The sequence below is a fragment of the Rhea pennata genome, chromosome 3, assembly GCF_028389875.1.
Source record: "Rhea pennata isolate bPtePen1 chromosome 3, bPtePen1.pri, whole genome shotgun sequence".
NCBI classification, from domain to species: Eukaryota; Metazoa; Chordata; class Aves; order Rheiformes; family Rheidae; genus Rhea; species Rhea pennata.
The window spans coordinates 78,767,266-78,789,052 of NC_084665.1; the positions used below are offsets into that span (position 1 = coordinate 78,767,266).

General features: G+C 42.6%; 1 protein-coding gene across 1 annotated transcript in view; it reads left to right on the plus strand.

The window, feature by feature from the left end:
* WASF1 (WASP family member 1) overlaps nucleotides 1-21,787 on the plus strand; it is a 101,396-nt gene that overhangs the window by 69,377 nt on the left and 10,232 nt on the right. Inside the window, exon 3 of the mRNA XM_062570969.1 lies at nucleotides 16,981-17,115. Within this exon, the coding sequence (XP_062426953.1) occupies nucleotides 16,981-17,115 (135 nt within the window). The remainder of the gene's footprint in view (nucleotides 1-16,980; nucleotides 17,116-21,787) is intronic.

A 21,787-nucleotide genomic window follows, 5' to 3' on the forward strand; every position in this document is an offset into this window, starting at 1 on the left:
TCAGCTAGAAGTGTTTTAAACACTGTTCTTGTGTGAGACATTTTCTCACTTCAGAAAAAGCTTCAGTTTGCCAAAGCTTTAAGTGATGAGCAAATGCTCTCAAACGTAGTCAGTGATTTCTCATTAAAACCGCCTGTGTGTTAGAAATCAGAGCAGTAAAAAGTCCTATTTGCCAGTAATTCTTTGCCTACGCAGAACACCGAATTTAGGTGATAACAACAAAAAAGGAGGAGCAAAATTTTCCTGCGAAATAATTTTTAGGACAGGTGCATTCAACATTAGATTCAGCTATCAGCAGTCTTCTTTACAGATTTCTGAACACTTTGATGGTTGATCTCAACCAGTTTACTTGATGATGTCCCGAGTAGGAAGCGTGAAATGGTATCTCAGAGCTCCCTGACTGGAGTTTTTCAAGGACTGATCTCATCTTGTTGGATATCAGCAGTAAACATCAGACCTGCTCCAGACCTGGCCTTTAACAGTGTTTATCTGATACTTTTGATACTCTGGTCAGGTTATCTGATAAATGCCTTTATTTCAATTTTTCTTTTAAGGGTTCTTTCAATAGTAAGCTAAGAACTTTGTTACAGCAGTCCCTAATCTGGCTAGCCATTTTGGCATCAGGGATCTTAGGATACGGGAAGGGACTTGGAACCTTTTCCCTAGTCCTAGTCATACCACATTGAGGCAAATTCTGTCGTATCTTTTTATCATTCAGCATGAATGCTGAATGGCACTCTCACCAATAAAGAGAATTTACTCATTCCCATTTCTTAATGTTCTCATCAGTAGTCAAAGGATCCAACCAAGCTCCACTTTCCTGGCTAAAGGAACTAGAATGTCTATTCAGTGCTCTCTCTGTGCCCTTAGGATCCTCAGTTTTAGTCATCATGGACTACTCTTACGTTTTCATAACAATAGGTTCTTAGTTAGCTTTGCTGAGCTGTATACATTACATGGTTTTCTAGAGCTTGCTCACCCACAGCCACTCAGCTTCTCAAGAATCTTTTTCCAAGTCTAGGAGGTAGCTGAGTCGCTTAGCTTTTAGTCTATCTCCTGGCCACTGACTTGTGAAATTCGGTGATGCTGATGAGAAATAACTTTCTGAACCAATTGATTATAGTTACGCTTTTCTATGAAGGCATCCTTCCTCTTAACTCTCATCTCTGCAGCAGGTGTTGGAGACAGCCTGGATCTTATGTTGTGTGGGGGTTTTTTTATTATTTATTTATTTATTTTACAGTTTTGCCTAGAATTTTCTAAAGGCTGTGTTGAAGTTGTACCTTTATAACCCTCGCCCTTCATGGTTAGGATGGCTCTACAGCCTTTGGCTGCTGTAGACTCTGATCTTCTACAGTGCAAGGATCAGACCCTTCCCCTAGTACTTTAACCTGTATTTTCTTTTTTTTTAAGAGAGAATATTTATTAGAGCAGACTTAAAATAATTTTCCTTCTTGAGAAGGCTCACAGAATAAAACACTCTGTAATAACCTAAATATTTGCCAGTGTAGCAGGGAGTTCACTTAGACTAACTCACCAGGTTAATGTACTTACAGATAAGCACTGAAAGGAAGATTACCGTAACTGCATTTTTTTTTTCAGTTGTATTATTTGCAATTACATGCACTACTTACTCAACTCTGCTTGTATTTTCAGAATCTTTTCCAGTTACAGCTGAGGATAATCAAATGTTGTACAGTTTTCTAGCACCTTCGCATAGCCATAGGAAGAGGAATGGAGCCTATATGTACTGATAAAGGCCAATAAATGCACATGCATTTGTACATACTCCTGATCTGAGTCCACAAATACCCTTTGTGTGAATGTACATAGAGATAACACATTTTTGAAGAATTGTTGATTTTTATAAGTGTTTTTTGAGTTCTTTTTGACTCCACATGTTAGTCAAAGGCCTAAAATTGTTTTTTTATGTTTAAATGAAAATTATCTATCAAATTGTAAATGTTCCACATGGCTAATTTGGTCCTATTGTATATTCAGAGAAGTATAGACAAGCTATTAATAACCTATTACTGCTGATGCACATGCTTCTTGTCTTACTCAGGTTACTATATATGTTATATTTCCAGAAAAATGAGTACAGATATTTAGGTGTTTATTCCTTTAGTTAACAGTGACATAGTCTTACACTGTAATTCCTGTTATCACTGATAGACCAAGAGTATATAATGTTTTGTGGAAAATTCAAGCAAAATATTTTCTAATATTTGCCAAATTCTGTAATTATTGTTAGCTTTTGGTTTTCTCCCTACAGTTAATGACTGCTTTTAGTCACCTGTCTACATTGATTGCATGGTCAAGTTTCCATGTTTTATCACTTAATCTGCTATTTACTAATATATGCAAAATCAGAATTCAGTTTTTTTAAACTCTTGTGTCTTGTTGAGCATTTGTTACATATGCATGGTCTTGTACAGATTAAAACAGGTGTTTGCCCGGGAGCCGGTCAGTGGGCTTGGGAGCGGACATTTGACTGCTTCTCCATGGGCACCTCCTGGCTGCTCTGTTGAAGACCTGCCACTCTGGCACCAAGGGGAGCTGCTGCCTCCTGATGGAGCTGCTCTCCTTGAAGTGGGGAGCCCGGGAGGTTCTGACCCTGGCAGGGACACAGTTGCTGCAGTGATGCCCCCATCATAGTGGCCTGGTGGGTATGATGCCATCCCCTGTCACAGTGCCCCAGCGGTCACCATGGGGATGCCCAGTCCCTGTGTCCTTGCAGGGAAAATGCCACCTCGCCATCCCAGTGTTCTTGCGTCCAGCCCTGCTGGCCCCGTTTATGAGCCTGCCCAGGAGCTGGTGTTTTGGTGGAAGGATGAATTTTGCTCTTCTGGGCTCTGTGCTCCCCTGTGCCTGGCAGAGGTGGCAGTTCTCCTTGGCCAGACTTGAGTGATGGGGAAAGATGTCAGCTCCTTCATGGCAGGAGAGGCGAGATGTTTTGTAGCTGCCCTGACTGCAGGGGGAAGCGAGGGAGGAGGATGCACATCCATGCCTGTCCTAGGCCCATTTCTCAGGTCTTCTTTCTGAGAGGAAACAAGCTGAAAAACAGCCGTGTATTCCAACCGCATCATGCTTTTTCCTCCAGTGCCATATTAGGGTTTGGGGACCCACAAAACTGTTTCTACTTCTTCCCCTTTTCTGATTCCATGTTCAATATTCATTTTTTGGAATAAAAATCTGGCCCGGGTAATTTCAGGATTCAGTATGCTGCACAACGTGAACAATAGAGCAAAAATAACAGCAGGTTAAAAAATGGTTTAATTTAGTAAATGATTTTCTATTAAGCAATGTCTTTAAAATCCTGGAAGCTGTTGAAAGTACCACAAACACTTTTTTTTTTTTGTTATGGCTGCAGAATAAAGCACTTGTTTAATTAGTAAACATTTGAAATGCCCATAAATAAGTTTTTAATTACATTAAAAGGATACTGTCAAAGTGTCTTTAATCATATTTAATAGACCTGGATATCTTTTTCTTTGCAGTTGGATGCAGCTCTCTAGGTTTGATTGGCTGCTGCAGACAAAAATGGGAAGAGATGGCTCCCAAAAGAAGATTAAAAAGAGACTCTTTTGGTAGTTTGGCTGAGACTTGCTCTGTATGCCTTTGTCTGCTGTGCCCTCCAACAAATCTCGCTGCTAATCTGCAGCAGCTTGTGTAGCTTTGTGTGGCTGTGAGGATTTGGGAAAGTAGTAGTAGTATCAGGTTTTATGAATCCTACAATGTGTTGCAGCATCTTTCTAGGTTTTAATTGAAGGCACTTTCCTGCAACCCACTGCAGTACTTGGGTTTCTTTTTTATGTCCTGCTGAAAGGTTAAGAAAAACCAAAGGAGAATTAGTAATTTGCCTGCAACCATTGCAGTGGGGTTCACTTCCTTAAACATCAGCCATCCCTGCCACCCTCACCACCTCTGAGCTGGTTTGTAACCCTTGCAGGGAAATACCTGCTCATAGAGCAGGTAATTTCAGCTAAGAGTGGAAGTCGAGATTCCTCCACTGTGGGAAGGCGGCTTGTTTCAAAGCTGATTTGATTCTTGTTGACTTGCCCCTGAAGGGCAGTGCAGTCCTCCTTCCAAAGGGCTGTTTGTAGCTCCAGCCTGGGGGCAGTGAAGCATACACATGGTAGAGGAGGGTGAAGTTCAGGAGCCCTTAAGCAAACTGGTTGGCCAGAGATGTCACTGCAGAGCCTACTCTGTGTGATCTCTGAAAGGTGCTGGCAATGTGTGGAAGTCGCTGAAGGTTTATGAATGGTAAATGCCACAGCTGTGTTTCGTGAGGGCAAGGAGGAGGACAAGGGATTTGCAGGCGAATCAGCCCTGTTAGCTTCCCAAGTACTCAGTGAAGCATGTTGTCCTGGAAGTTGTTTTAGGGGGCCACAGTGGACAGAATGGGGCCTGGGGGGACCTGGTTGGAGCCTGGAGCACAAGCTGCAAGAGGAGGGCTGAGGACACCAGCTCTGTTCAGCAGGGGGAAGAGACAGTGTGGGGTATCTTCCTGATGCCTGCAAGTGCCTAACAGGGGAGGGTGGCAAGAACATGGAGGATGGACCCTTTGGAGAGGTGTCCATAGCCACAGCCCCAGCTGGAGCACAAGCAATTTGCATCAGCTAGTGGAGACATCTGTGTAGGCTTAGTGTCGATCCAGCACTGGAGCAAGGGTGCAGAGTGGTGGGGGACCTCCTGGGAGATGGTCAAAGCTCAAAGATAAATCCCTGAGCAGCCTGATGTAGTCAGTTCCATTTGGAGGAGGAGGAGATGGGGCCGGAGAGCTGCAGCAGCACCTTGGCTTACCAGTTGCTCTGTGAGTCTGTGTGAGTTTGGGCTGGTTAGTATCCGGGTCTATCTGGCTTAATGGGCATTGGCTGCAGGAGTCTAAGACTGAGACTTACTTGGCACAATCTCAGAGAAAAAGGAACAGACTTTTATTCAAAGCAGAAAATGGCTACAGCCTGAAGAGTGGTTGTATATGAGAGGATGTGTGTGGTGTCCCCCATGTCCGGACAGTTGCCTCTCTCTGGAGATGTCATTGGTGCTCCCGAAGGAAAGGAGTGCTCTAGAGGCAATGTTTCTGTAGCCTGTGGGGGTGGAGGTCTGGCTGCATGTATAAGCACAATGTTCCTTCGATGCTGTGAGCAAGGGCAGGGGTCAGGACGTGGTGCTCTGGCAGTGGCTGAATGCATCCAGCATGTGATGGCTTGCATCTCCATCGCTGTTAAGTCTTTGTGCTGCACATGCCCAGGGCCAGCCACGATCTCTGGCACTTGCAGCCTCACAGAATCCCTCCTGCTACCTTGTGACACAGCAGAAAGCTGTGCGCAGAGCCCGCAGCACCCTCCTGCAGAGTGAGGGCCGTCGCCTGGGAGGCGGAGTGTCAGGGTGGGCAGAGATACATGGAGGGTGAAGGAGAGCCATAGGCTCCTCCAGCTGTTCGACTTTTGCAGCCTCATTCTTAGGGTCTGTCTTGCCATCTTTCTCTGCTGTTTCCACTTGCTTCCCTCCGGGCACTCCCAGGGCTATCTGCCTTGCTGCTCCATCTTGCTCCTCCTTGAGGGCATGGGCAACCAGCTGCTCTGGCAGGGCCTGCTTAGCACTCGCTGTATCTTCCTTCTGTTGTCTCTTGTCTGTGTTTTCTACTGGCTTCCACTGACATGCTCCCAGGGCTGTCATTTTTGCTGCCCCCTTCCGTTCCTTCCTGGGGGCATGGGCGATGAGCCGCTCCACCAGGTCCTGCTTTGTGTTCACATCCTTCAGGAGCTCCACTACCGTGATCTCAGGTTTTTGCAGGTTGCGGAACGAGTTTCTGCAGTAGATCTGGAAGAGAAGAGGGAGGTTTGTGAAGGGAGCTCTGTTTTCTGCTGGGAAGGGGCTCCTGAAGACCAGGCAGCAGTGGATGCTGGGTTAGGGATGCAAGGGATACTAATGCAGGTGCAGCCCTATGCTGCAGCTGGCCCCAGCATGGGGAAGGTTAGAAGGCAAAATGGCTTGCTTAATGGCAGTGCTGGGAGATGTCCGCCATTTCCCTGACTGTGCTGCCCCAGGACATCCTTTGCACTCACCTCATAAGGTCGGGCATCGATTTCTCCTGACGCTCCCAAGGACGAACATTCCCCCTTGCTCCTGTGCAGCCGGACCTCGCCTTGCCTTGGGCTGCAGTCCCACTGCTCGAGAGCAGCTTGTCGGAGCTGGGCCACGGTCTTCCCAGTCTGGGCCAGGCAGCGGCTGTTGAGCTCCTCCAGAGGCTCTGTTTTTATAGAGAGCACTGCAAGGCTCTCTGAGAGAACGTTTGTGTAGAGCCGCAGCGGCCTGCCTTTAATATGGGGGATGATGTTGACTGGCTGCTCTCGTGGGCACTGCTGTTCGTGTGATTGTCCTGGGTGCCCTGGCTCACGGTCCCTGCATGAGGAGGTTGGCATAGTAGCTCTGCTGACAGCCCCCTTGCCCCCAGACATGTGGGGCTGAGGCCCTTGCTGATCCACAGGGGCTAGGACGTCATTGTGCTGTGTGGTCCGGTCCTGGGCTCCCATGGCTGGCACATGTACCACCATGCCCTGCATGCCAACTGCACCGAGCTCCTCCATGTGATGGTCTTCAGTTTTCTGCACTAGCTGCTGGCTCTTTACCCTCTGTGTTGTGTCATCGTTGTTGAGGCTGTGCTGAGCAAGGATGTCAGACTTGCAGGGGGCAGGCAAAGTGGGTTCGCGCTGGGCCGTTTGGCTATGGGGCCCAGCCGGAATGTCTTGGTCACAGGCATGTGGTAGGTCTGGGCAGGGAGGGCTGGGAGCCTGGCTCTCAGTGCAGATGAGCTCAGATGACTTTGAAAGCTCTTCAGCTGTTGTCTCCAAATGCAGGGGAGGATGTGGGGCAGAAGGTGCCTTTTCTGCCTTTGACTCTTTGTCTGGGGGACTGATAACTTCTCCCATGATAAGGGTACTCCAGTTCTCTGCTGCCGCAAGCGCATCTTGTCTGGCGTAAGTATCCGCAGAGGAAATGTCAGAGTCATGTTCTTGCATAACATGAGCTAAGGGGCTGAGTTTGATTGTCATCAGGGTCGTCTCAACGGGGGGCACTTGGAGGTCATGAGGCTGCAGATGTCCGCTTTGGGAAACTGAGTGCTCGATGAAGGCTGAGTCATCGCGGTTTGCCATCACACCTGAAGGCTGTGGCTTGTCCTCATGGCCACAATCATCTTTGGGAGCTGAGGAGGGTCTGCTGCTTAGCTCTTGGCATGTCTCTTGGCCATGCTGAGCAGAATTAATTGGAGGCAGGGGCCGTGATGGCCTCAGCATTGTCAAAGAGGTCATCAAAGGCTCATTGCACTCTTTGTGTGCTAGCCTGCCTTCGTCATCCCCTCTGGGAAGGCCATTTTCTCTCTGGGGCAAGGGAGAGCGTGCTGAAATCTGCTCGTTGATTGGGAGAAGTGTTACGCTGCGGCCTCGGCCATATGGTGTCCTTTGCTTCCCCAGTGCTAATCTGCAAGGTGGCTCTTTGCTTTTGCTAGTGAGGCTGTGAGTGTCCTGCTCGGGTAGCTCACAGGAATTCAGCCTCTTCAAAATGCTTTTTGCCACACTGTTGCTGTCGTTATCCAGGTCTCTTCTCCACATAGCATTTGTGCTAGCCCTGGGAGGAAGCCCTTGGGCTATTTGCAGAGTGGGCAGCTTGGCTCTACCTGGCGATCCTGGCCTTTGAGCTACCCATGATGTTTGCAGGGACATGCCTGTGTGGGCTGCCACCTTGTTGGGGAGAGGCAGTGAGCACAGCAGATTGGGTCCCTGCCTGTGCTCCAGAGGAGCCTCCTTTAACATAGAGGCCGAGGCATCGCAAGCTGCAGTGAGGGCATCTGTGGCAACATCGTCTGCCACCTGTACAACTTGGCCGTTGTAGGGGGCAGTTGCCTCCATGGCCCTTGCGCTGTGCAGCACTTGTGCGGAGGTGCACTCAGGGTGAGTGTTCACACCTCCGTGGCTCAGCTTGGGCAGCTGTGTGGTGTGACCCTGCGGGGATACTCGGTCCCTCTGCAATAGAAGCAACCAAGAAAGGCTGAGTTACTGCTGTCCTTCCCCTACACACTCTGTCCTTACCAGCTGGCAAACTTCCTGCAGCCCCTGACACAAGCCCTGGTGGCAATGGCCCCTGCAAGCCTACAAGGGTAGTTGCCACCCTGCTCAAAGGACTTGGCCTGGAAGAGGGCTTGTATACTTTGGGGCATGAGATGCTCCAAGAGATGGCTTTGCAGACTGCTGTGTGTAGCAGGTGGTCAGCCTGCAAGGGGGTCTGGGGCTGTCCTGTTCTCTTGCAGAACGTCCCACGTGGTTATTGGCAGCTATGAGGAGGCTTGAGCACCATCTCTGTTCACCTGCGTACCTTTTGGCTGCTGTGTCCAGAAGCCTGTGAAATCTTCAGAGAGGGGAGCAAAGGCAGCCTGTCTGGGTCGGATAAAGCCAGAGTCTGGCCAGGCTGCGTAGCTGCGAGTGACTCGTGGTCCACCTACAAGGAGATGTGCAATGGAGGTGGTTGCATTGGCAGGCACGGCCCCAAAGTGCAGGAAATCCCAGCCCCATCTCCAAGGGAACCTGCTGGCTGACTTTGGCCAGGCTGAGCTCAGCCCAGAGCTGGTCTCTCCAGGGCTGTGTGGGCTTTGAGATGTCCACATGATACAGCTGTGCCCGAGAGAAAGTCCCCAGAGGCAGGAATAAATCCCCTCCATCACTGGAAGAGCTCAGGGCTGTCTCTGTTGGCCCAGCTCCCCTTCCCCATGGGCCTCTCTCTGTGTATGTGAGTCCTGGGTCACTTGCAAGCCTCACCCTGCAGCACCATGGCTCACCTCGCTGTGCTCCTGTTTACCCGGGAGCCCGTCAGTGGGCTTGGGAGTGGACATTTTCCGCCTTCTTCACGGGCACCTCCTGGCTGCTCTATTGAAGACCTGCCACTCTGGCACCAAGGGGAGCTGCTGCCTCCTGATGGAGCTGCTCTCCTTGGAGTGGGGAGCCTGGGAAACTCTGACCCTAGTAGGGACACGGTTGCCACGGTGACACCTCCATCACAGTGGCCTGGTGGGTATGATGCCATCCCCTGTCACAGTGCCCCAGCGGTCACCATGGGGATGCCCAGTCCCTGTGTCCTTGCAGGGAAAATGCCACCTCGCCATCCCAGTGTTCTTGCGTCCAGCCCTGCTGGCCCCGTTTATGAGCCTGCCCAGGAGCTGGTGTTTTGGTGGAAGGATGAATTTTGCTCTTCTGGGCTCTGTGCTCCCCTGTGCCTGGCAGAGGTGGCAGTTCTCCTTGGCCAGACTTGAGTGATGGGGAAAGATGTCAGCTCCTTCATGGCAGGAGAGGCGAGATGTTTTGTAGCTGCCCTGACTGCAGGGGGAAGCGAGGGAGGGGGATGCACATCCATGCCTGTCCTAGGCCCATTTCTCAGGTCTTCTTTCTGAGAGGAAACAAGCTGAAAAACAGTAGTGTATTCCAACCACATCATGCTTTTCCCTCCAGCTACGTATGAGAGTTTTTGTTTCTGTGCTGCACAAATAATCTTTTTATTCCAGCGAGAAAAATGACAGCTTTTCCCTAAATGAAAATCTAGGGGGAGGATACAGGGAAAGGCAACTCTCTGTGGAATAACATGAATTAAAACATTTCAGCAAGGCAAACCTGCTTTGATAAGGTCCAAGGACTTCATTTTGAAGATGAAGAGTTGCTCCTGACTAGTAGGAGCACGGGCACTGGTGGGAAATGCGGGAAATGGCCCTTAACGTGCAGATACTGCCACAGAGCTGCAAAGGTCACCAATGGATGCTGTTGGCCCAGCACACTTCAACCCTTGGGGATTGGGGAGCCCTTTGCAGAGGTGTGAATATCAACCCTTTGACAGTAGGCTTGCTTCTCTAAGTCATCCTTTGTGGACCTGCTTAGGAAGAGGTGCTTGGTCCCATGGGGCTAGAGGGGTGCAGATCCCAAGAACGAGGGGTTGCAGTGACCCCTTGGCATCACAGGGAGAGTGCAGGAGCAAGGATCTTCATCCTGGCTGCTGGCTGGGCAGTGCCAAGGCGGGTGGGTGCCCCTGTCTGTGGGCAGTGCTACTCATGGTTTATAACCGGGCAAGCCCAGGGTCCCCTTGGGCTTGAGGACAGCTCGCCTGACCTTAAGCAGACTGGAGGATCAGCCAGCGCTATACGTGCTGCATGAAAACAAAGGCCTTCACCCTATAAATCTGCTGGTGGTGGTAACCCCTTCATGATGATGCTACTTACCAGATCCTGCCAGATTTCCTAGTAGATCCTCTTTCCTGTTCTGCTCCTAAGTGAGGCCTCTCTGTCCTAGGATTTGCCTTCACCTCTGGTTACTGGTCTCCAGTGACCCCAGGTCCCAGTGTGGCTGTGAACAAGCTCATGGAAAGGGTCGAATGGAAACCAGAGTTCCCTTGTGTTGGGGTGCAGCTCTGTGTCACCCTCCCGTCTCTGGAGGTGCCTCCTCTCAGCTGCTGGATCCTCCCCCACCCCGTGCTCTGCGGGCAGGGCTGCTGGAGCCAGCTGGGACCGGCCTGGGCGGTTCGGGCTGCCTCCCTGCAGCCGCGGCACCTGCCGGTGTCTCTGTTTCCTCCTCGCTTCCCCTGTATGCCCAGGCTGTCCCCCTTGCTGCCTATTCCCCTGGGGGCCGTGAGGCGCTCCGCCAGGTCCTGCCTGGTGCTTATGTCCTTCTGGAGCCCCACTAGTGTGACCTAAGGTTTCTGCAGGTTGTGGAAGGAGCTTCTGCAGAAGGTCTGGAAGAGGAGAGGGAGGTTTGTGCAGGGAGCTCAGTTTCCTGCTGGGAAGGGGCTCCAGGAGACCAGGCAGCGGGACAGGGGTTTCAGAGCTGCCCCGACTACGGGAGGAGAGGGATGGCTACACACATCCGTGCAGCCCCGTTTCGCTGGCTGCCTTTCCAAGACGGTACAAGCTGAAAAACGGTGGTCTCTTCCAGCCACATCACACTTTCTCCTGCAGCCTCATATTAGGATTTGGGATCTACTAACTGTTCCTGCTTCGCTTCTTCCTCTTTTCCAATTTCATGTTAAATGTTCATTTTTTCGTAATAAAAATCTGGCCCAGGTAATTCGTTTGTTTTGAATGTTCTTTTGCACTAGTAGGTACATCTATATTTTAATGCATTGTATTGTATTTTGTATGTTTTCAAGTTTCCTTTTATTCTCTGTATTACGCCAGAAAATGTGCTTAGTAACCTGGTGACAAACTGCTACCTACTAAATAAGTAAGAGCCATATATACCAATTTTCAGGGATTCAAGTGAAGCTCTTATATGCCTTTCTTTTTGCTCAAACATGCGATAAAAGAAAATAAATGAAGTTGAGATCTGAAGCTGGATCAACAGGGAACGGATATATTAAGCTTTATGTCAGAATTAATGGAGGAAGGAAATATTTATTAATAGAATAACTGTCTGGTTTCCCTTTATTAAGGGACCCTGGTTATATATTGTTACTGGTTTCTGTAGTAATTGGTAAGCCCAAAATATTATTTTCAAGTATGCATGCTATATTGTATAAGAAAAAACTATTCAGTAGTGAATAATGTAATTTTGCATAGTACAGCATATTGAGAAGGGATTATGAAATAGGACATGAGGTGTTTTTTCTGACCTATGCTTTTAGTGTTTTGCAAAATTTATTGGGCAAAATATTGTTTATTCTTATTCTTACTAATAATTCTTACTAATTTTTTATCAGTTTCTATGTTTTTTCAAAAATCAAGTGACAAAATCAAGTATATTTTTAAATTATACTGAGGTTTTTTATATTTCAATATATTAACATATTAACTCTTAATATGTTATACTAAATTTAATAGTATAATATTGCTATATTGCATGTAATAATATAATGGCATATTTAATATATTAAATGTTTTTATGTTTAAATTCCAATATTATGTGCATTGGACTGGATTCTGCTTGTGTCTCTGTGCTGAGCGCCAGCAATTTGATGGGACAGTTGAGCTAAATTTCTAAAGGGTAACAATTTTGACAGCACTAAACAATTGTCTCCATTTTGTTCATCTCACTTGAGCTATCTCACGTCTGAGATGTACTGGAGATCCTCTTGAATTTCCCCAAGGGATGCTGATTTATGGTATTAGCACTTCAGGTGCTCAATTTATTTATTCATCTAGTTACTTAAAATTTAGACCGCGGTTCCTAGAGGCTGCTGATGCTGTAACAGTCTGAGCGACACGGTTTCATCTTCAGCTGCGGTTAGAGGGTTTGGAACTCTTTAAAAATGCAAAAAAAAGTAAAGAAACGGCTGCTTCTACAAGTCCTGCTTCAGGGTTTGTGTCCCGCTTCTTGCCTGAGAGGCTTTAACTGAACCTGGCGCTAACTGGTCTGGTGCTGTGAAATGATCTGTTTAAATGACCTTTCCTTAAGGTTTGCTAATGGACACAGCATAGAGAATGCAGTAATTCAGGTCGATTTAGGGATCTGAGGGATTTTTTGGCGGGGGAACGACACTGCTAATTTGTACTCTGATCCTGCAGTGTATGAACGTGGTTCGAGGAATTTGTACAACACGGTATATGATTTACAAGAGATCTGCTATGCCTACTAAAATACGGATTAAATTAAATGGCTTTTTAAACTAGTTTGAAATAAGATTCAATACCTTACCTAATGATTGTAGTTGACTTCCCCAGTCTCAGGAACAAGACAAACTTTCTTTTCCCTTAAAAGATTCATATCGCTTCGTAATACTGTATTGGATAACTCAGAGTTACTGAGTTGTACACAGAAGCTAATGTTGGACAACACTTTCATATATCTAAGAAATTATGGAGGAAAACCAGGAATAGAAACTGAGAGGAAAAGCTGGTAAAAGATGAGAAGTGTAAAGCTGATCAGTAGCCTTTCAGATTTTGTAAAACAGTGTGTACATACTACCATGGTGATGAATAGGAGCAGATGATACCTGTTTTGGGTGGTTTTAATTTGAAAAAAATGAAGGCAGTGAGCAGTATTATTTTTATTCTAATTTTAGCTAGCAGCAGTACATTGTCAGGGTCTGCTTTTAATGTCTGGAAAAGAATTGTTGAAAAAAGGCTATCGAAAAAAAAAAGTTCCTGGGGGAAGGAAAGGCTGCGCGGCACTTTCAAACATTTTATGTGGCTGTCACGAGAAGGGCACTGACTGACGCCAGAGGGAGCTCCTTTCCTATGTTCCGTTCTTACTGAAGGGTTGCGAAAACGTCCTTTTAAGATGGGAAAAAAGCTGTGATAAGAGTAATAATGTGAATAATTATTTCTTCATTAAAAATAAATAATGCGTCCTCACGTGTCAGTGAAAAACCCCATTGTTCCATTAATAAAAATAAATGCTAATACGATGGTTGGAGAAGTAGAGCTGGTAATACTGGAGAGAATATGAAGTTTTTTTGGAAAATGGCAAATTAGCTGTATAGTCGTGGTCAATTAAGCACATTTTGCAAATACACTAAAATAAACTCTTCACAGATGTTGAAATCATTTATTTGCCGAAGTCTATATTGTCATTTAATTGAATAGGCAAATAAGATCACTGATCTTTCTAATCTGATGTTATGTATCCAGCTGTGACCAAGATCCTAAGGCGTTAGTTTAATTGCCATAGTCATCTGTCATTTGCTTTGTAGTACTGCATGAAATGCCAGTACAGGTTTTGGAAAAAACAAACAGGATTTATTTTTCCTCCAGTGTTAATAATATACTGGCAATATGAATTTTATATAATAGAATTAATTTTGGTCCTTTACTATGCTAACATATTACCTATAAATTAAGTGGGATGAGATCAGCTTTGTTTACTAAACACAGAGACTCAGCACGGAGTTCAGTCTAGGATGACATGGTTTTTTTTATAAGACTTCAGCTGAATTTTTGTGCCACTTTGTGGTGCTCAGTGTTATCTTTTGTACTCCATTCAAAATTGAAGTTATTTATGTAGAATACACGCAGATAGGACAGCAAATACTGGATTAAAAATGTTATATATGCACACATAGTACTGTTTTGAACAGAAGCTGTATATTTCACTAAAAACAAACATTTTATATTGCTTGAAAAAAACGTTTAGTAAAATAAACTTCAAGCTAAAAAGCAGGCTGCCAACAGGCCTGTAGGTGCATACATTAAGGCTGCCATACCACTTCAAACACGCCAGATTGTTTTAAATGTATTTCTCGTTTGAGGATTATTGTTTATAAGCCTCCGCAAATTATTCTGTACAATATGGCTGCACGCAGCATAATAAAAAGATTTTTAGACTGATTATTTGCAGTCGGAGCTTATTAGTGTGAGGTGGGTGAGTTGTAAGCCTGATGAAATGATGTAGATAAAACAAATGATAGCCTTAAAGTAAATCTTATGTAGAGGAAGTTGTTAGATTTTAGAGCCTTCTAATTTACTTTTTATTCTATACATGAAATTTTACACTTGATCTTAATTTTAACTGAATATTATATGAATTGTCCAATTAATTTGAATAAGCAGAATATATTGGAATACATGATATGAAAAATTAAGTTTGTGTACAGTAAATGTAAGTTAAAATGTAGTACTCTTGCTCTTAGTGGATTATATTTTTAAGTAATTTATTGTGCTTCAGATACAGGTTAAAGTTTCAAGACATTTGTTAGAAAGTCTTATGTTAGATGAGTTTCCAACTAAATAGACTCTGCTTGTTTTCCATCTGTGCTTTACTCTGACCTTGTACTTGGAGGTGCATAGTTCTAAGAAGGGCTGTACCTTTAATCTGTTCCTCACGGTGGCTGAAAGCCCCAGAAAATGGGGGCTTAGTGTATTTCTTTTGCATTATTTAGTGTCATCGGGAAACTTGTTTTCAGGTCATTTGTGAGTATCTTGAATAGCATAGGCCCCAGTACGGAGGCTTAGGAAGACTCACATTTCTCTACTGGGAAGACTGGTTGTTTCCTCCTATCCTCCATTTCATATCTTTTGATGAATTTTTATCCATATTATATCGTATCCTTTTCTATTTTCTGGCTGTCTAGCTTTCCTAAGAAGCTTTGGTTAGGGATTTCAAAATCTCTCTTGGAAATTTAACTAGATCATAGCACTCCATCCATGTGTTTATAAATCCTTGAAAGAATTCCTATGTTGACTCTTCTCAAGCAGGTCATCCAGGTATCTGTTAATTCAGTTCTTTATAATTAGAAATGTCTTAATAATGATGTTTATACTAATTTGTCTGATACGGATGTCAGACTCATAGGCCTGTAGCTCTCCAGATACTTCATGCAAAATGTTTTGGAACTTGGTTTTTTGCTTACTGCTTTCCAGTCTGCAGGTATTAAGGAGGTTTACAGATTATTACTTACTCATTACATTATTACTTGTTCATTTTGTCAATTTATTTTCCTAACCTTTTCTATAGTCACTTCAGTTTCTCTGCTGAGTATCTCACAACGAAGAGTTCTGGCATGAGAATTTCTCCACCTCCTTCCACTATGAACACCAGTGGAAAGGGTTAGTGTAGCTTGTGTGCAATGACCTTGTCTTTGCTGAGTGCTCCTTTATCCCTTCATTAATAATCAGCTCTGTAGACTCCCTGGCAGGCTTTCTTGCCACTTGTGTTACAAGCAGTATTAATTAGCTCTGGTTCTTTTGCTGGTAGTTCCTCATGCTATTTTTTTGGCCTATCTTTATTTTGTTTTTACATTTAACATGCTAGAATTTAAGATCCTTTCTATTTTCTTTGTTTTTACAGGATCTCAACTTTCTGGTGGTTGCCTCTTTCTTCTACTATCTCTTTTAACGTTGTTTATAGTTGTGCTGATTTTCTGTTGCTGTTACTTAAGGTTTTTAATAAATGGTATACATTAGCCCTGTGCTTGCTACATGATGTCCTCAGGTAGTTTGCGTACTGCTTGTAAGGATTTAATTCTGTTAGGTGTCCCTTTAGTATCTTTTTTAAAAAACTGCCCTCATTTTTTGGGGTAGTTCTTGATCTATTGTGCAAAAAAGGCAAAGTTTTCTTAAATAACCTTTTCTATTATACCTGTCAAAACTGGCATGCAGACTAGGTAGTTAGAAATTTGTGATTATACTTCCAAAAACACTGTGAGTGCAGAAATGGCACACAAATTGCACACAAACACAATGTAAGTGTAAAATCTATCATGTGTCCTTTCAGAAATATGGGTCCAAATTTTGCTAAAGTCTAGTGCATTTTTCAGTGATGCTGGCAGGCTATCCAAGTTGAATCTCAAACATACTAGTAGCACTGAGTACTGCCTCCTATAATGGAGAATTTTGGTACTGCTCCTTTTTTCCATGTATCTGAATCTCCTTTTCTGTTGGGTTAAATGTGGGGTGCCCATTGAAGTGATAAAGAAGATTCTTATTCTTTACTTCTGTAGAAATTGGTCAATTATTAAGATTTTGACTCTTAAAAATTATTAAAATTTTGACTCTTCATTAAAATTTGTTATTTTAATGTGTAGTTGTGAACAGCCTGGTTCCAATTACACTAGATGTAAATATCTGATCTTCCCTTTTTGGAAGATCTTCTGAACAGTAGTAGTGGAAGCAGTACTTCATTATGAGAAATGTTGAGTTAAATTTCACTTGGAAAGATTAGTTAATCCTCTTAGGGGAACAGCTTCAGATGCTGTAAATCATCCTTTTATACCTAAGGAACTAAATTGGTTTAGTTCCTTGTGTGTCAGCATAGTTCAGCCCATTTATACTAGCTGAAGATCTGTCCTATAATGTATTAAATAATTTCATTTATGAGAAATAAATTGCAAATTAAACATTTCATTTTTTTATTTTTCTCAAGCATTCTTAGTAAGCTTATTAAGTACAGCTTATAAGGGCTAATACTCATACATCTTAGATTTACTTATTTAAACAGTCATCAGAAATATTTTTAAAGGCATACTCATTTGGCTGTTTGGTGGCATGATTTTTTTTTCCTTTTATTTCAGGTAAATATGCAGAAGATATATTTGGTGAACTTTTCAATGAAGCACACAGTTTTTCATTCAGAGTCAACTCGTTACAAGAACGCGTAGATCGCTTATCTGTCAGTGTTACGCAGCTTGATCCAAAAGAAGAGGAACGTAAGTTAACTCTTGTATTGAAGAGCTGTTATTCTGTCATCCAAACACCACTGATGCATGAAATGGAAATAATAATGGTTTAAATTATAAATATAGAACATAGAGTGAAACATCATGAGAAAGCGATTGATTTCTGTTTCTCCTACAGATTTATTTTGTAACCTTTAGAAACTTTCTGAGCTCAAAGTTTTCATGGTTACTGAACAGTACTGTTAAAAATGAGTTTACATTAGAACTGCTACAGGACTGTGTCACTTTAGTAGAATTGTATTACTGTTAATAATATCTGTAGTTTTTATTATGTCGATTCTTGGGAGTAATTCTTTACTCTATTTTAAACTTACTCCTGTTGATTCCTAGCATTTGTCCAAGTAGGGTTTTTACACTTAGCTTGATATCATGTTATATCAAAATTTGCATAAAGTTATACTTGTATAGCTCCGTTTAGAATGACATACGCCACACTAGAATTCTCCCCCAATGCTTATTTCTTTCTAAATAGTTTTAAATTATAAAAATATTGGTTAGCTCTGAGAAAACAAGTATTTCCAAACAGTCAGTAGGATATGGCTCATGCTTTTGAGACAGTAGTTTAGTTGGATTTAACCAATGCATAGGCATTGTGTAACTATAGGAATGATGTGCAATAAAAGCACATAGACCACCTAATATACAAATCTAATGAAATAATTTTTGCTTCCTGGATATCTATTTGTTACAGATGAAACTATTAAAACTCCTGTAAACCTAAACAGTTTTAGGATATTCTAGAAGGTATGGCTGAGATTCTTAAAGTAGAACTGCACCCAATCATGAAAAGTAACTTCAGATTGCATTTGGGATCCCCTTCTAAAACATAGAAAGCTGTTTCAGTTCTTAATGTCTAGGTATAATAGTGGTGTGTTATTCAGGGAGAATGAAGTGTCAAACCAGGAGGATGGTCTGAGGCTGTGTTTTGTTACTTATTCCACTCTAGTTTCCAGTATTAATAAAATTAGGCTAAGGAAGTGTTGATTCTGTACTCTTGTGACATTTATTTTAGAATAGGTTTTGAAAGACAGCTGTTCACAGCTAGTAGCAAATTTTCCACAATATCATGACTTGCCTAAGGGAATTCTTACATTAATGGAATTTTCCAAGTCTCTTTACAACTGAGCATAAATCACACACATACACCTTTTTCAATAAAATACTATGTTTACTATGATTGGATAATGACAAAAATCCTTTCTATATACAGTAAGAAATTGTCAGCAATTGTAGTCTTGTAACAGATATAATGCTCCAGAGTATTAATGTCATTTCTGTGTTTACCCTTGACAACCTAGTTATTGGTTTAAATCAGAGTGGGATTTATGTTGATACAGCATGTCTGATATGGCAGTCATTCACATTTCAGAAAAATGAAGAGACCATTTCAAGTGAAATCAAGTTAAAGCATCTAAGGGTAGTAACATGGAAATTTGTACTTCCTCATGTAAATGGCCTTTGACAAGTTTGGTTGTAGATTTCAGTGCTAAATATTGATGACTATTTGATGTTAGAGAGTTTCCAGAAAGATTTTTAAAAGAGTATAGTCTCAAATACACCATATTTGTAGCTTTTCACAGTTCTGCATATATTTGTTAAACTACATAGCTAAGGAATGAACAGACATTGCAATTAAATAAAACAGGACTGAAAATGCGGTCTACTTGATCAAGTCCAGAATGGCTCAGTGTGACTCAAGTTACCCTGGATTTGTCTCCTGCCATAGGATAGCGGTGACTGTTAGGACTTCAGAGAAACATGCAGTTCTTGGTGTCAGGAACTATTAAATGGTTATTTTTATTAACGTAAGACCATCCAATCTTTGAGCCATATTCATTCTTCCTTATTCACAAATATCTGCCCAGAATGAGTCACCAGGTGAGGAAGAAGAATGGAGAAGAAATCCAGTAATGTATTTCCTCAGAAATAAGGGATCAGGAAACCTTTTCTCCTTCGGTATCCTCCTTTGGGTTTGAATTTTAGAAATTAATGACAAATGGCCCTATTTTCTAAAACATAGGGGCTAAAACAGCTGGAGGATGTTAATGTGAGAAGATGTGGAGAAAGCATATTTTCATGATAAAGCCCAAAACCTTGGAAAATGAGTTAATTTGCAAAAATATGGAAGTGGACTCACAGAATGCCCTTTTTTAACCTTCTATGAAAGAATTAAGCAAATTCCAGTAGTTCTGTTCAGCAAACAGCTTGCAAAATGTCTCTGAGTTGATAGTTCTTTGCCAGCAGACAGTAATATAAGCTTTAATGTGTTCCTTTGGGCCTATGCTATTATGGAAAGAGGAAAAAGAATAAGATTCATTTAAAACTAAGCAGCATGAACAAAAGCAGCCTGAGGAACATAAATTGAACAAGATGCAGATACTGGACGAGATATTTCTGGTGGAGCCGACAGTAGAACAAAAATCCTGACGTTTTGGGGTAGTATGTGTGTTTTCTCATCATTCAGAATTATTAAAATATCTCAAAGAATAAAACCAAATTAAACCTGGATTAGTATTGTATCCTGCCAAAACTGACTTGTGGCATGGAATCCTTCTGTTACACAGTAAATGCTGTTCAGCTGGATTTGGCTTGAACAGTTACAAAAGGTTTATTCAAATTCTTTATTTCACAAAGTAATTTCATATTGATAGAGAATTTAAGGTCAGCTTTCAACTGAAATATTTTGGCCTTATACAGTGATGTAACATAAAGTGGAAATGTGAATGGAAATAACCGTTGTATTTAAAAATTCCATAAAGTAAGAAGGTATCTATGGGTAGAGTTTGTGTAAAGATTGTGAAATGTATCATTTTGTCCTTTACTTTTTTTCTTTTTACATGCATCTCTCTTCCTCAGTGGAGATATTAATCTTTCATACAGGGGAAAAAAATCCTCTGCTTTTCTTAAGTAAACTCAACTTTATTCCAGTTATACATGAAACTAACCTGCATATGTGCAGGAACTATTATATTTGGGACCTTTTTAGGCCTGGGAAAAATACATTCTTGCTATAGAGCAGAACTAAGGTCATCGGTCTCAGTAGCCCTGCAGCATAAGATATTCTCTTTGATCAGAGAATAAACCCTAAAGATGTCGTTTCTTCGTAATGGTGTTTAATTTTAATATTTAATTCATAAATAACCTTTCTCTCTCACACTCTCTCTCCTTCTCTCTCTCTCTCAAAATATAAAATTGATGATGCAATTTTATATAATAAGAGATTTTTGCTTATTTACCACATTTTGTGAATTTCTTTGTGGTATTAAGCTTGAAGTGTTAGCACAGGTAAGTAATTTCATATCTGTTAAACTTTTACAGGTTTTAAAATACTCATCTTCATTTTTATGTTCTTTGAAATACGGATACACAGTGCAGCTCGGATGTACGGTATAACAAAGAATTAGGAAACAGTAGTGTATCACTCAAAAATAAATAGCATCCTGATGGAAGGAGAATTCATAAACTAAGAATTTATCTGTGTATTAATCTACTGGTTCTTTAAGCTGAAAAAACTCCCGATTTCTGTTTTAATCTCAAATTGGAAACCAAATGTACTGCGTCAGATTCTTGATTTCTACAGTGTATCTATTTCAATGGTGACAAGAAACTTGAAAACTTAACGGCAACTGAAATGCCATGATGAAGCAGCTTGACATATTTGTGGAAATAAATCAAAAACAATGAATTGTATGTCGGTAAACTGCTGGCTTTGAATACATGAGCCTGTTTTTAACTGACATTGTAGAAACATTGCTGAACTACTCTTCTTTCTATGATGGGACAGTGTTGTTGGATTAATCCTGCAGAGAGATGAGAGTTTTGCTCTAGGTGAGATAGGCGGCATCTGGCAGGGAGAGAACTCGAAAGCTTGACAGCGACGACGTGCTTGTGTCCTGCATGCTAACAGAAGGTGGGAGGCTCCGTTTTAACTTTGCAGTCAGCCCATCGGGACGCTTAGAAGAATGGATAGTAAGTCCCGTTCTAAGAGGCAGCTCGCTTACTGTCCCCCTGCAGAGCGGTTTAGTGAGTTGAGTGTAAATGTGTAATAGAAGTTCAGAAAGGAGAATACGTGCCAGTCGGATCATAACCTCCACATGCAGTACGTTAACATGGAGAAAGCTCTACGGTCAATTAATTCGTAAGAGTTTTTACCACCAAAGTCAAACAAAGAAAAAGGCTGTTAAATTAAATTGCATAACAAGTCACTTCCTGGCACATCTCCACTTACCTGAACGCTGGATTTGAGTGCGGGTCCCTCGCAAAGATCTGTGCACACGGGTTGAGCTTCAAATGCTCTCTGTGATTTTCTTCCAGTTTTCTTAGGTGTTATTGAGTTTATGGGCTGTTTGGTAAGAAGGTCGATCTTAAGTTAGCATGCTGGTGGCTCAGTAGTTCGTGTCTAAACCATGCAACAGCATAATTTGTTTTCTGTAGGCTAGGTATATCAGTGCCATGTCCTTTCATTTGCCTGATAATTTTGTTGTAAGATAGCCAGTTTTTAGAGTAATAGCATGTTTTTCGCTGAACAGCTTTCATTGAATGTAAAAGCAGGAAGCGTAGGTAGAAGGTGAAAATTCTGCAATGTACGTTTTCTCTAAAGGCCTTTGCTATGTAGTGTAGTTTTAGAGTAGATTTGGTCATT